We start from the raw sequence: 15,089 nt of genomic DNA on the forward strand, positions 1-15,089 counted from the left end.
ATCATGGAGTTCCTGTGAAAGTTCTGAGTCACCCGAACATCTTTGCTTTTAGTCTGGAAGTCTATTTTTTTTTGTGAGGGTTGACTCAGTGTTTTCAAAACGTTGACGGATGAATTTCGGGGAGCAGAAATGTTTCCAGAGTGAATATCGTTCATCTTACCCCCCCCCCCCCCCCTCCTCCCCCCTCCCCCCTCCCTCCTCCCCCCTCCCTCCATCACATCTGACTGTGGCTCCATCCATCTCTCCCCCCCCTCTGCCGTCTGCTGCAGCCTCTGATTCATTTAGAGGCAGCGGGCGCTCCGCTGCCCCGAGGAGAAGGTTGTGCATCACGGCTGACAGGAAGCCTTATTTGCCAGCGTGTGTGTGTGTGTGTGTGTGTGTGTGTGTGTGTGTGTGTGTGTGTGTGTGTGTGTGTGTGTGTGTGTGTGTGTGTGTGTGCAGCCTTCGGACCCGACTGACTAATCACCGCAGCCTCAGACGGGAGCGGGCGGGCCGGAGCGGGCGGACGCGGATCGGACCGCAGCTGGCAGACTGCGGCGTCTGGATGATCAGCTGAGTCGCTTCTCTGAGGCTGAGATCACAGCTCCAGTTTGATTTCTTTGGTCTGATACCAGAGTGGAAAAGTTCACTTTGTTGTATTTTTTGTATTTGGTTAATTTCGATTCAAACAGACCCATTAGAAGCCAAACAGGGCTTGTAAACAAAAGTCACATGACTCACAAGCAGCTTGTTTATTGGACAGAGTTTTGGTTACAGACGAGACTTCCTGTAACTTTATCTAACATGATGGACTTGTCTGTCTCTTCTTCTGTGGTGTTCAGAGTACAGTTCAGAACTCATGAAGAAACAGCTGAATATGAGCATCAGTCCAGACTTAATTTTGTTCTGCTAGAGGAACCGCGTCCGTCTCCTTCTACCCATAATCCCTTGTGTTTCGGGGTGGTTTCCTGTAGTCGGTTGGAAAAAAAACTGAGACTACTAAAAAAGATGTAAATTATAGAGGTGGGGACTCGAGTAATTGCTTGAGATTTGATTTGATTTGGTTCTGGTGACTTGGGACTTGACTCTGACTTGTACTTTAATGACTTGAAAAGGTTTCTAAAGTCTTGACAGAATTTTTTATCCTATTAAAACCATATTGCATTGAAAAGTCCTTGATATTTAGTTTTCTTTAAGATATTAAATTGATACTGGACCCCTTGGACTTGACTTGGTAATCTACATTTAGACTTGGGACTTGACTTGAGACTTGTGCCTCAAGACTTGAGACTGACTTGGGACTCGAGCAGAGTTGACTCGGTCACACCTCTTATGTTTATTAATGTGTTCGGTCATACAGCATCATCGTGACGCCCTGAGGTTAAATCTCCTCCTATTTCTTTGAACAAGTTCCTTCATTGGATTCTTCTGAAGCCAGTTTGTTTCTTTCTTCATCTTTTTACTAATTTGCAATTCATTACACAAAAAAGAAACATCAATAAAAACCCCACATTGCACTCCGTTGCATCAATTTTCCTGGCAGCGGAGCCTGATTGCTTCCCTGTGGTGGAGGTTACATAAGACGAGCCGCATGAGCCGGGACAGAGGAGCCTGTCAGCCGCTTCCATCTGCTGGAGCCAATCACACAGAACATACCGGAAGAGTTTGGGTCCTAACTGAGACGTCCGCCTTTAGAAATAACTCACACCTCACACAGTGATTCATAGCACACAACCATAACAAATTATGTTAGTTATTATGGTGACGATAATACAGATGCAGCCGTTATAGAAGTTCTACTTTTTGTTGCATGTTTGCTGAATCACTGCAGCAGTTTGGCTCTGAGGAAGAGGAAAATCCCATTTTGACAGTCCCAAGTCAGTCTCAAGTCTTGAGGCACAAGTCACAAGTCAAGTCCCAAGTCTAAATGTAGATTACCAAGTCAAGTCCATGTCATTAATGTCAAGTCTCAAGTCTAAATGTAGAACAGCAAGTCAAGTCAGAACAAATCAAGAGTCCAGTATCAATTTAATATCTTAAAGAAAACTAAATATCTAGGACTTTTCAATGCAATATGGTTTTAATAGGATAAAAACTTGGTAAGAGCATCATGAGTTTGATTTCTAGAATCAGTTTCAACTTCAATAAATTCAATCATTCCATACAAATTCAGAAAACAGAATTTAAATTCAGTCGTCTGCTGGAACAAATCTCATCACTTTCAATCTAAGTCATTTACACAAACACAAGATCTCAAGTCAAGACTTTAGAAACCTTTTCAAGTCATCAGAGTACAAGTCAGAGTCAAGTCCCAAGTCACCAGAACCCAAGTCAAGTCAAGTCTCAAGTCCAGTCAATTCTCAAGCAATTAAAACTGTGACTCAAGTCTGATTCGAGTCCAAGTCATGTGACTCGAGTGCCAATCTAAGTCATTTACATAAACACAAGATCTCAAGTCATCAACTAGAACTTGAAATTTCACTTCACTGAATCCACTGAATTCAGAAGAGAAACCCTTTAGAAGTGTTTGGATTCAGACCTGATGGCCAGACAGATATTAAAGAGATGATTCACCAGTGTCTGTGATTCTGTGTGTGTGTGTGTGTGTGTGTGTGTGTGTGTATGGGTCTAGAGAGATTGGCTGAGGTCTCTATTCAGCATGTGTTAGCATAGGCAGCACCGCTCCATGACTGAATGGACAGAAATGTGTTTGATTAACAGTCAGCAGCTGGTTTCCACTGAGGTATTTCTATGCAAATTATGATGTATTTCAATTAGAAAGGAAAGGGCAAATTTCACTAAATATCCTCAATATCGCTTAATTTGTTTTACACGCTTGAGGTGGAAATTATGTGATAAAAAGCATTTATTGACATAACGGCGTAGCAATGTTTGTCTGTTAATGTTAAACCCACTGTGAGACTTTAATTGGTGCATTAGACTATTGCAAAATGCACTTATTTGTTTTCTTTTGTCCTCTAACAGTGTGAAATAAGTCAGACACCAGCTGACACTAACAAACACTAGATACTAATCAATTCTCTTTTTATTACTAGTTTTTCTTGTGAATATTTTTTGACATAAACGTTCATGAAATGTGTTTATTCACAGTAATCCCATGATGTCACATACATTTCCTACAGATCTGGGGCCGGATTCACCAATGTGTTCTTGAGATAGATCTTAAGAAATGACATAAGAGGAAATTTTAGGAAGTTCTTAAGAAGGCTCTTAAGTGCAATTCCTCAATATTTTCTTAGTAACAGTCTCATTTCTTACCAATTTCTTAAATTTTCCAACTTAGGAACTTCTCAAAATAGGGCCTGAATTAATTCTGGTTAATAAACTTTAGGCTTACTGCCACTGAGGCTAGGAGACAAGGCTAGGAGGCTAGGAGAAAAGGCTAGGAGGCTAGGAGACAAGGCTAGGAGGCTAGGAGAAAAGGCTAGGAGGCTAGGAGACAAGGCTAGGAGGCAACCCAAAGTGCTTCCATCTACAAAACAATTGGGGAAAAACCTATTTAGAGCAACTAGAGCAAAGATTGAAACATTGGTTGCTGTTAACTGTAAAATTTGCAGCTTATTTCCAACAGACATGAGACAGAGGCCTACCTGGCCCTACACCAAATAAAGCTTTACAATAAATGTTTATCTTAATGTTAGGTGTAGGGGAACCTATGAAGACTTTGAACTATAACCTACTTGTCTAAAATGTGTTTAAATATATGATATTAGAGGCTTACCTTTTCACTGTAGGAGTTTTAAGACAGGTGAAGGGCCATCTTAAAGTTAAGAAAAAAATCAAGAACAAATCTGAGAACTTTCATTTCAAGAATACCATTTATTCCTAAGTTTTTTCTTAGGAAGAAACATAAGAAGAAAGTTAAGAAAATATATAAGAACTGTTTTTGAGAATAGCATTTTTCCCTTTTTTTTTTCTTAAGACTAAAATTATGAAAAAAATGGCACTTGAGAAGATTTTTTTTCTTAAGAGGGTTTTGTGAATCTGGCCCCAGGTGCTTTCCCATACCCACAGCTCATTGGCTGCGTCCATCATATGATTATAATCACCTGATAAATTATTACAATCAGCTGTTATTTTCCTACCAAGATGGCCGTGTGCTGATGGAACAGAAAACCATCAATTTGCTTCAAGCCGGCTGATACAAACCCTGATTTGTAATTTTTTTTTTTTTTGCGACATTTCAAGAAATTCAAAGAAAATCTCTCAAGCTAATAAAAAAATAACGCCAGCAGCTGAGACTCTCGAGGTCAACCTGCAGCAGGTTGACCTCTGAACCCCGTAACCATGGCGACTGACCCACGTCCCCCGAGCAGAGAGGCCTCTCAATGCAGAAACCACCGATGTAGGAATCAAATAAAGAGCAGGAGGAAGGCAAGAGGTGACGGAGGTGGGGATGAGGTGTGAGAGGAGAGGAAGGGGAGGGAGGAAATGAACAGATGGAGCGATGGAGGAGAGAAAAAGGCAATCGGAGGGTGAGATGGAGGGATGGAGGGATGGAGGGATGGAGGAAGACGAGGGAGGAGAGGTGAAGGACAGGTTGCTCCTGCTACTGTCAAATCAATTCAGTTAGTTTATTGGCTCCAGTGTCCAGCAGAAACAATACGGCCAAAGCTGCGTATAAAATGTAAATTTAAAAAAACAGCAAACAGGTCGTACATTCAAACTGATGATGTCATTTTCACATGGGAAATGAGAAATTTACATACAGTAAATTCACACAAGTAAACAAACACCTGTCCAAAAAGCACCTGTGAACTTTGAATTCACATGTGGGTTTTCATCATACTCTGTAAAACCAGATGCAGCAGTGAGTTCTTCACCCACAGGTCTGTGAAGGGTTTTGAAGCCTAAAGAAACAACACAGTCTCACGGCAATTCGTGAAATTGTCACGAAAATGTAATCTATTGATTCGTGTACATGGACACGATTTTGCCATTTTTTTCGTGAAATGAACACAACCTAAAAAACGTGCCTCCACCACGAATTTGAAAACGTAAGTTGTGGCAAATAAAACTACTTGTGTTACGGTTATGTTTAGGCAACTGAAACAACTTGGTTAAGGTTAGAGAAACGGTTTGGTCATGGTGAAATAAGAAAAACGTTCGTTAAAAATTTATTGTTGTTATGTTTTATTTCAATGTCACACTACTTCCTGAGTCCCGACTGACAGAAAAAAAAAACGTGTTGCAGGCATGAAAGATACTTCCAACTGAAATACATTAGTTTGAAAGTCATGCTGAGTGTCACAAAAACAATTGGAAAAATCGTGTCCATGTACACGAATCAATAGATTAAATTTTGTGACTATTTCACGAACTGCCGTGAGACCGGGTTGAAAGATCGGGTTTAGAGACGCTGCCATGTTGACATTTTTTGGAGCCGGAGCAGCCGGAGTGAAGCCGAGGGTCGACACAGAGCCACAGCTAAGCCTGCTATTGGTCCATGATCAACGACCTGTCAATCACTAGGAGAACAACCCCGTTTTATAACCGTTATATCCCGTTAATGACGCAATTATTTAGAAAATCTACATAAGGACACACATTAGAAGAAGTTAAATTAGCTGCTGAGGCTAAAACCTCTTGGCGAAAAAAATGTATTGACTTTATATTTGTATCAGAAGTTGGTTGTGGTCCACTGACTTCATGGAGTTTGGCGGTTTGGAGTGTTTTTGGAGCCGGACTCTAGCGGACTTTAGAGGATCTGAAGCCTGCTGACACTTCCTTACTGGCTTCAACATTCACCTGAAGGTTTTGACCTCTTGGTTTTCACATGTGACTTTTGTAAATTCAGCCATAACGATGCTCCGCCCACCAGTCCTGCCTCCCAGCTCTCAGGTGCTGCGTGCATCATCAGTCATTTCTAGGGCTGATCCTGACATCTATGATTCATTACAGTGAAAAGTAGAACTGTCTGGAACCTCAAATTACAAGTTAACAGGAGTTTGAACAGATTACGGATGGGATTATCATTTCTTCCCCATGCATTAGTAGTGACCTGTTGCTCAGTCAGACAGCGAGGCGGCAGCTGGCGGCCGGTCAGGAATATTCTGTTACCTGGTTTTGTTCATGGAAACAGGGAGACTCTCATCACAGAGGATCAAACAGCTTAACTCAAAGAAGACTGTAGCTGGAGTCTGGCCAGCAGAGGGCTTCCAGGTGATGTAACACGCCTTCTGGCAGCCATGTTGGAGGTTAACAGTGAACAGCTGACTGTGTTTCTAAATGTACAACTTGTCTGTCTGAAGGGAACAGGGAGTCGGAGTCGTCTCCTTCACTCCTGTCTGTCTGTTCCAGGATGTTGCAAACCTGGTAAAAGCAAACTACAATCTGTACGGTTCCCAGTCTGAAATATGTTCCAGACTGAAGTGATACAGAGTCTTCAAAAGTTTTCTTCCTCCTCGACTACATGCATTTGCATCTGAGTAACAGAGTAATTGAGCCCAAATGAAGCAAAGGGGGTGAATACGTACAAAATAAATGTCTCTGTTATTTTAATTTCACGCTTTAACATCAATTTCTACACATTTGTTTTCACTTTGATGGAACAGATTGATTTGCATAGAACTCAGACACAAAAAAATCCCAAATAAATGTATTTTGAAATAACTTCATAGCACAACAAAATGTGCACAAGGACACAAGTATCGACTTCGCATTATTGGATTTGATATAGTCCAAGTCAAGTCCAAGTCAAGTCCAAGTCATTAATGTCAAGTCTCAAGTCTAAATGTAGAACAGCAAGTCAAGTCAGAACAAATCAAGAGTCCAGTATCAATTTAATATCTTAAAGAAAACTAAATATCTAGGACTTTTCAATGCAATATGGTTTTAATAGGATAAAAACTTGGTAAGAGCATCATGAGTTTGATTTCTAGAATCAGTCAAGTCAAGTCAAGTCTCAAGTCTTCTCTTCATGCATCAAGTCAAGTCTCAAGGAATTAAAACTGTGACTCGTCTGATTCGAGTCCAAGTCATGTGACTCGAGTGCCCGCTTCTGCTGGCATGAAAGCCAAGTGCATCATGGGGCTGCTATGAAACTTCTGAGTCACCTTAAGATCTTTGCTTTTAGTATAGAAGTCAAAGTACAAGTCAAAGTCGAGTCCCAAGTCAGCAGAACCCAAGTCAAGTGTCAAGTCTCGAGTCTTCTCTTCATACATCAAGTCGAGTCTCAAGCAGTTAAAAGTCCAAGACTTTAATGTTGAGTCTAAGTTATGTGACTCGAGCCCAAGTCACGTGACTCGAGTCTAAGGCACATGACTCAAGTCCAAGTTATGCGACTCGAGCCCAAGTCACGTGACTCGAGTTCAAGTCACGCGACTCGAGTCCAAGTCATGTGACTCGATTCTAAGTTATGCGACTCGAGCCCAAGGCACGCGACTCGAGTCTAAGGCACGTGACTCAAGTCCAAGTCACGTGATTCAAGTCCAAGTTATGCGACTCAAGCCCAAATCACGTGACTCGAGTCCAAGTCACGCGACTCGAGCCCAAGTCACGTGATTCGAGTCCAAGTCACACGACTTGAGCCCAAGTCACGTGACTCGATGCCAGGTCACGCAACTCGAGTCCAAGTCACATGATTCGAGTCCAAGTCACGCAACTCGAGTTCAAATCACGTGACTCGAGTCCAAGTCACGTGACTCGAGTCCCCTCCTCTGGCTGGGGAACTGAACTGGAATTTACCATGCATGCTCAGTGGAGGACTGGACGGACAGATAATCCAGCAGCTTACTCCTGCATGTAAACACAGACGCTGTTGTATAATCCACAGCCGTGATGTCTGCCTTCCAGTGTGTGTGTGTGTGTGTGTGTGTGTGTGTGTGTGTGTGTGTGTGGGTGTGTGTGTGTGTGTGTGCCAAACTTTCACACCAACTCTTCCCATTACATAAGAGGCAGTGACCTTGCAGAGACGGTTAGTGGGGCACCCATGGGTGAACCGCAGGCACCCGCTTCCCTCTACTGATGACCAGCATAGAAGAGATGTAATGGAAGTAATAGAGGCCTTGTGGCTGTGGTGTGTGTGTGTGTGTGTGTGTGTGTGTGTGTGTGTGTGTGTGGGAGGACCGGTGGGTTGTGTGTGTGTGTGTGATGTGTAATGTGTGTGTGTGTGGACAGGTGGGTGGCTATGAGAAAGAGACAGAACGAGAGCGAGAGAGGAAGGGACAGAGTGTAAGACTGAGAGGGGGGGGGGGGGGAGAGAGACAGAGAGAGAAAGAGGTGGGAGAGAGAGAGAGACAGTGAGAGAGAGAGGGAGAGAGAGAGAGACAGAGAGAGAGAGAGAGAGAGAGAGAGAGACAGACAGAGAGAGAGAGACTGAGAGAGAGAGAGGGGGAGAGAGAGAGACAGTGAGAGAGAGAGAGAGAGAGAGAGAGAGAGAGGGGGGAGAGAGAGAGACGGTGAGAGAGAGAGGGGGGAGAGAGAGAGAGACAGTGAGAGAGAGAGAGAGAGAGAGAGAGAGAGAGACAGTGAGAGAGAAAGAGAGAGAGAGAGACTGAGAGAGCGAGACAGAGAGACAGAGAGAGAGACAGTGAGAGAGAGAGAGGGGGGAGAGAGAGAGAGTGAGAGAGAGAGAGCGACTGAGGGGGGGGGAGAGAGAGAGACAGTGAGAGAGAGAGAGAGCGACTGAGAGGGGGAGAGAGAGAGACAGTGAGAGAGAGAGAGAGAGACAGCGAGATATTTGATATCTTCTGTCACAGCTATATTATGGGGCATTTCACACAAAATGTCAGAAATTCTTTCATTTTTGCCATACATAATACATACTTACATACATACATGCATACAAATCCCTCTGTAAATGACCAAGTATTTAGTTATTCATCAGGTTTTTGCCAATCTCCCAGAAACAATTCTATTCCTTTAAAAGTGGAGAGAGAGAAAGTGAAGATAAAAAAGCGTGGACTCACAGCTGCATGATCAGGTAGAGGTGGGAGGGGCTCTCATAGATGTCCTCCAGCGCCACGATGTTCTCATGCTTGATCCTGCGTGTGAGAGAAAGACAAACCAGCAGTTAATCTTCTTTATTAATTAAAAATCTGAGAACATGTCTTCCCAGTTCCCATGCAAGAGCCTGCTAATAAAGATAGATTACTCTGAATCCAAACGGGACTGCAGACACTGAATTTACCCCATCAAATGTATACGTTTTTTTTTTAATCTAATTTAACCTTTATTTAACCTATTTAATATTTTATTGACTGTTATCTTCTGCACTGTTTGTATGCTCTGTGTTACTTGTATTTAACTTGACTGTGTCCCTATTGTATTGTACTGTACTGTGTTTTTTGTTTTTTCTGTTCATTTTTATTTTGCACTGTCTTGTTATTAGTTGCTGTAACGCCCTCATTTCCCTTCAGGGATGAATAAAGTGCCTACCTATCTATCTATCTATCTATCTATCTATCTATCTATCTATCTATGTATCTATCTATCTATCTATGTATCTATCTATCTATCTATCTATCTATCTATCTATCTATCTATCTATCTATCTATCTACCTACCTACCTACCTACCTACCTACCTACCTACCTATCTATCTATCTATCTATCTATCTATCTATCTATCTATCTCTCTATCTGTCTATCTATCTATCTATCTATCTATCTACCTACCTACCTATCTATCGATCTATCTACCTATCTACCTGCCTGCCTATCTATCTATCGATCGATCGATCGATCGATCGATCTATCTACCTAACTATCTATCTATCTATCTATCTATCTATCTACCTACCTACCTACCTACCTACCTATCTATCTATCTATCTATCTATCTACCTACCTACCTATCTATCTATCTATCTATCTATCTATCTATCTATCTATCTATCTATCTATCTATCTATCTATCTACCTATCTATCTGTCTATCTATCTACCTATCTACCTATCTACCTACCTACCTACCTACCTACCTATCTATCTATCTATCTATCTATCTATCTATCTATCTATCTATCTATCCAGGTAAGTGTCACTGAGATTAAAAATCTCTTTTGCTAGAGAGACCTGGCCAAGAGGGCAGCATGGAGGACAACACTTACACAGCACAGTCAATCAATCGAGTAATTAAAACAGATATAAAGATATCAATATATAGATATAAACATATAATTCAGTGTAACAGTGTGACAGCTGTTCATCCAGGCTGGCGTCATAATCCAGTTTCAGCCTGAATGTAAACAAAGCCAGTGTGACTCAGGAGTTAACAATGTAATTTGAGTATAGAGGAGTTTTTAATCTTTATTTATCGAGGCAAAGTTGACAAATGTTCCCAGCTGCTGCAGGGATTCAAACCAACAACCTTCCAGTCACAAGTCGCCAGAAACCCGTTCTATCGTCTTTCATCCTCCTCCCATCATGTTTTTTCTCTTTTTTTTTTTCTTCCTCCAGCTCGTTTCCACCTCTTTCCTCCTGATTTTGCCATGGTTACAGCGCCATGGCAAAGGTGTTTCCATTCAGTGTGTGTGTGTGTGTGTGTGTGTGTGTGTGTGTGTGTGTAAGTTCGTTATCTTAATACCTCATACCTTGTAGAAACAGTTACGGTAGATTGTGTGTGTGTGTGTGTGTGTGTGTGTGTGTGTGTGTGTGTGTGTGTGTGAACGGGGGATTACCTCTGCAGCTGACCTATTCACAATGCAAAAGATGATTAACACACACACACACACACACACACACACACACACACACACACACACACACACACACACACACACACACACACACACACACAGCAGGTGAGCAGGTGAGCAGCTAACACTTATTATGAGCGTATGATCTCTGTGACGGCAGGCAGGCAATGAACCGCAGAGCTGAGGCGTGACTCACACACACACACACACACACACACACACACACACACACTGAACGGGAGGTAATGTGTGTGTATTTAAGCCCTGCCTGGGATAATGAAGGTCTGGCAGCAAACAGCCTGGGTGTAATGGCAGAGGAGGAGCCAGGCTGCGTTCACAAGCCTCTCTCACACTACAGGATTATTCTGCAGTTGTAGCTGCTCATTCATGTGTTCATTCATGTGTTCATTCATGTGTTCATCCTGCAGCACTGCTGCACACAGCTGCAGCCCACCAGGCATGTGAATGAAGGAGCCACATGTCGGTTTAAACATTAACATACTGTATAATTGTCAAATTAGTTGTGATTGCTTGGTGTAATTACAAAATGAGACCCTTTGACCCGATTCACACGACGGCCATTTTGAAATCTACCTGGAAGAGTGACATATATCACATAAACCGAACAGTTGTCAAATTAGCAGCAATCTCAGCAACAACAACAACAAAAACGGCTTGAATTTAGCAGAAAAGTTAGCTATCTAGTTTACTATTTATTAAGCTACTAGTTAGCTACCTAGGCTAGACTCTGATAGAGATAACAGGTCAAAAATATTCAAATGTGAAGCTAAATCCCTCCAGATTGTTGAGATCCATTTATTTCTAACAAGAGATGATTGTTCTGCTCTATCTCACTCCAGTAGTATTGTTAGGTCTAGTGTTTCTCCACATTAAGACTACATTTCCCATCAGCCCCATTGCTTCCTGCCCCCCCTCCCTGAAGAGGATCAACATGTTGGAAGTGATTTCTCCATCTTCCTTTCCCTCCTTCCACCATCTGCTGCCAGAAACTCTTTCAGCTTTAGCTCCGTTTGCTCTGGAAGAACAGAACCTCTTCCTGTTTTGTGCCGTAAAGCGATCCAGCAGATTTCCCTCCAGATCCACCAGGTGAAGGAGAAACAATGGAGGATGCAGAGTAGAGGCTGATAGAGGCTGACAGGCTGACCACTGATGGTCTGGTTTGTTTACAGTAATTAAACTAATGCCTCAAGATAAATGTAGTAAGGATTTACTGATGTTAAATACATGCAGCACCTTTAACCTGCATCTGTCCTGCATCAGTACTGCAGACATTTCTTTATTTCTCTAATGTTACACAGCAGAACCAAATTACTACATTGTCATATTAGCATATGCATCTGGATTTTCACAGCAAGGCCAACAGAAACCCTGTGTAGAGAGAGAGAGAGAGAGAGAGAGAGAGAGAGACAGAGAGAGAGAGAGAGTGTCCTTGTTTCAGAGCCTTGAGGATTGCAGCCTAAACTGGGAGAGAGTGGGCAGAAAGTGTGGCACGACAAATACTACCCACTGTAACACAGCATGAGAGAGAGAGAGAGAGAGAGAGAGAGAGAGAGAGGGGGAGAGAGAGAGAGACATCCCCTATAGATATGAGACACATCAATCACTCAGCTTGACAGTACAGATGCTGAGAGAGGCAGATTGTTGAAGGTCAGAGACGGAGGATGAGGAGGGGGAGGATGGAGGAAGATACTCTTTCTCTCCTTTTCTCATAAAGCAAACCACTATACAGGAAATACGCTACTTCATTTCACTTTGTTGTCATTTATGCGTTTGATTGTTTTGGACAATTGTGCAAATTTCATAGCAGCGGATGGAAAAGAGATTTGCAAAATAGTTGTGCTTAATTTCAAAATTCATCAAAGAGGAGGAGGGAAAGATTGGTTTAATTTGAAGTCTGGATCCATACATGATCGATAAATAATCAGAGTCAAGACGGATCAATATTACCGGTGTTGTACCAAAATTTGTTCCCCCTAAAAACTGTGTTTCTCCTAGCGGTGTGTCCTCGTTTTGTCCTCCTACCTGTTGTCATTTTGCCTCTGCTGTACTACTTTAAATACTTCACTGTTTGAAAGCCGGCAAAAGGAAAACAATTCACAAAAACTGAAATGATTTAGTTCTGTTCTTCCTTGGTGTGAAACTGAGGCGAACACACACACACACACACACACACACACACACACACACACACACACACACACACACACACACAGGAGAAACATGTTCAGAGACACAAACATCAGGAGCCTGTGTTCCCTGACTGTGACTCTAGCATGTTAAAGCAGCCTCTCAGCTGGGTCTGACTGTCTGATCAGAAGCTAGAGAGGAAGAGATGATGTGCAGGGAGTCCATCGTTATCACAGAATAATCCCTGACAGACTGGATCTAGACCTGGACCTGCAGCAGAGGCTCTCTGCACATCATCCTGTTTATTACACAGCTCAACTCAGCTTAAAAAGGGGGGATATCCTAGGATGTGGCAATTCTTAGTATTTATGGTGATTTTGGTTCTTGGCGGTGTGAAGTAATCACAGTAAAAAAACTGAATCATGTTACTCTGCCGTTTCCCCACAGTCACCAACTATAAAACACTCCCCCTTGTACAAGCCAGTCAGATTTTACTCCAGTTCCTATGTAGACACTGGACTGTCTGAAATCAACCAATCAGCGCTAAAAGGAGGGCGGGCCTTCTAGAATGGCCAGCCAATCAGACCAGTAGCTCATTAGCATAAGAAGCTGCTAATATGTTAAACGACCTATTTTCTTGTAGGTGGGAAACAAACACTGGGAAGTGACTAGCTAAAGCTATAACTAAACCATTTTTACTGAAAAAAACTTAACAGATGTATTTTATAGACACCAGGTAATTATATAAAATTGCTGAAAAAGCAAATCATACCCCTCAGATATTGATTTAAATGATTTTATTACAAGCTAAAGTCATTTACAAACTTCTAGCCATACAAAATAGTTCAGTAGAACTGTAGCCATAGAAACGTCTGTAGCTAGCATCCCTGCTACACTGTAGCAGAACTGTAACCATAGCAACGACTGTAGCTAAACAATTGTATCAAAACGTATTTTTGTATCTTTTTTTCTATTTTCATTTTTTATTTTTTTAATATTATTATATTTATTTATCTTTCTGTCTAAATTTTTCCTTTTTTTTCTTTTTGTGATTACCCTGTCTTGTCGTATTGTTGTTGTTGATGCGTTGTTTTATATTCTAAATAACTTACAAGTGCAATTATTGTATAAATGCTGGTTATGTTGAAAATCCAATAAACAAAGTTTTAAAAAAAAAGAAAGAAACGACTGTAGCTAGCATCCGTGCTACACTGACCCTGTAACCAACTGTAACCATAGAAAGTTAAAATAAATTCCAGTCAGATCGGTGTTCAGCCTCTAAGCAGCCGTCTGAAGTTTGTTTCTCTGAATAAATTAAAAGTCATATTGTAAAAATCTTCCATGTTTCGAACCTCAGTTAGCAGAGTGTTTGTCTGCAGTAACGACTTTCTGCCACCAGGTGGAGCCACTTCATTTGAGATCAACTAAATAGCCTAGGACTTCTTGACTGTTACCTCAGACCAATACTATGGATCGTCCTGTATCAATCAGAGATAGAGAATAGCGCAACAGACATTTATTGATATGAAAATGTGGCAGATTATTACTATAAGTGCCAATAACCATCAATATGGTTTCTGTCATCGTCAATACTCTGCAGCTCGACTGTGTTCCAGCAGACAGCTTCAGACAGAGAGACAAGTTTCAGTCGTGATGTGTGTGTGTGTGTGTGTGTGTGTGTGTGTGTGTGTGTGTGTGTGTGTGTGAGAGAGAGAGAGGGGAGGTGGGCTGTGGATCGTGACCTGGGGGGGGTCGTGATGCGGGGGAGAGAGGAGACGCACCGTTGCCCCGGTAACAAGGAACGAGGAGGCTTGTGTGTGTGTGTGAGAGAGAGAGAGAGAGAGAGAGAGAGAGAGAGAGAGAAAGAGACGGATGTGTGTGTGTGTGTGTGTGTGTGTGTGTGTGTGAAGAGGAGAGAGGGTGAGAGAGTGAGACAAAGCATGTGTTTATGTAAAAGAGAGCGAAGAGAGAGAGCAAGACAGAAACAGGGAGACATGAGAGGCTGTGTGTGTGTGTGTGTGTCTGTGTGTGTGTGTGTGTGTGTGTGTGTGTGTGTGTGTGTGTGTGTGTGTGTGTGTGGCAGCTCACCTCCTCAGCACGGCGATCTCGTTCTCGATGCTGCTCTCCTTCCCCTTCAGAGCTTTCTTGGGGATGCACTTCACCGCAAACATCCGTCCAGTCAGCTTCTCCTGGGCCAGGACCACCTCCGAAAACGCCCCCCTGCGTGTGTGTGTGTGTGTGTGTGTGTGTGTGTGTGTGTGTGTGTTGGGTGGGGGGAGAGAGAGAGAAGCAAGTTAGACTA

At 42.3% G+C, this 15,089-nt stretch overlaps 1 protein-coding gene across 1 annotated transcript in view; it reads right to left on the bottom strand.

Moving 5' to 3' along the window:
- LOC139666472 (calcium/calmodulin-dependent protein kinase type 1D) overlaps positions 1 to 15,000 on the bottom strand; it is a gene marked incomplete at both ends in the record, with an annotated part of 21,852 nt that extends 6,852 nt beyond the window's left edge. The window contains 2 exons of the mRNA XM_071545710.1: positions 8,910 to 8,984; positions 14,876 to 15,000. Coding sequence (XP_071401811.1) covers positions 8,910 to 8,984; positions 14,876 to 15,000 — 200 coding nt within the window. The remainder of the gene's footprint in view (positions 1 to 8,909; positions 8,985 to 14,875) is intronic.
- Between the last annotated feature and the right edge of the window lie 89 nt (positions 15,001 to 15,089).

Source organism: Centroberyx affinis, unplaced genomic scaffold (assembly GCF_046629955.1).
Source record: "Centroberyx affinis isolate AG114_WGS23_722 - 3 ecotype Tasmania unplaced genomic scaffold, CSIRO-AGI_Caff_v1 ptg005021l_1, whole genome shotgun sequence".
Lineage (NCBI taxonomy): Eukaryota > Metazoa > Chordata > Actinopteri > Beryciformes > Berycidae > Centroberyx > Centroberyx affinis.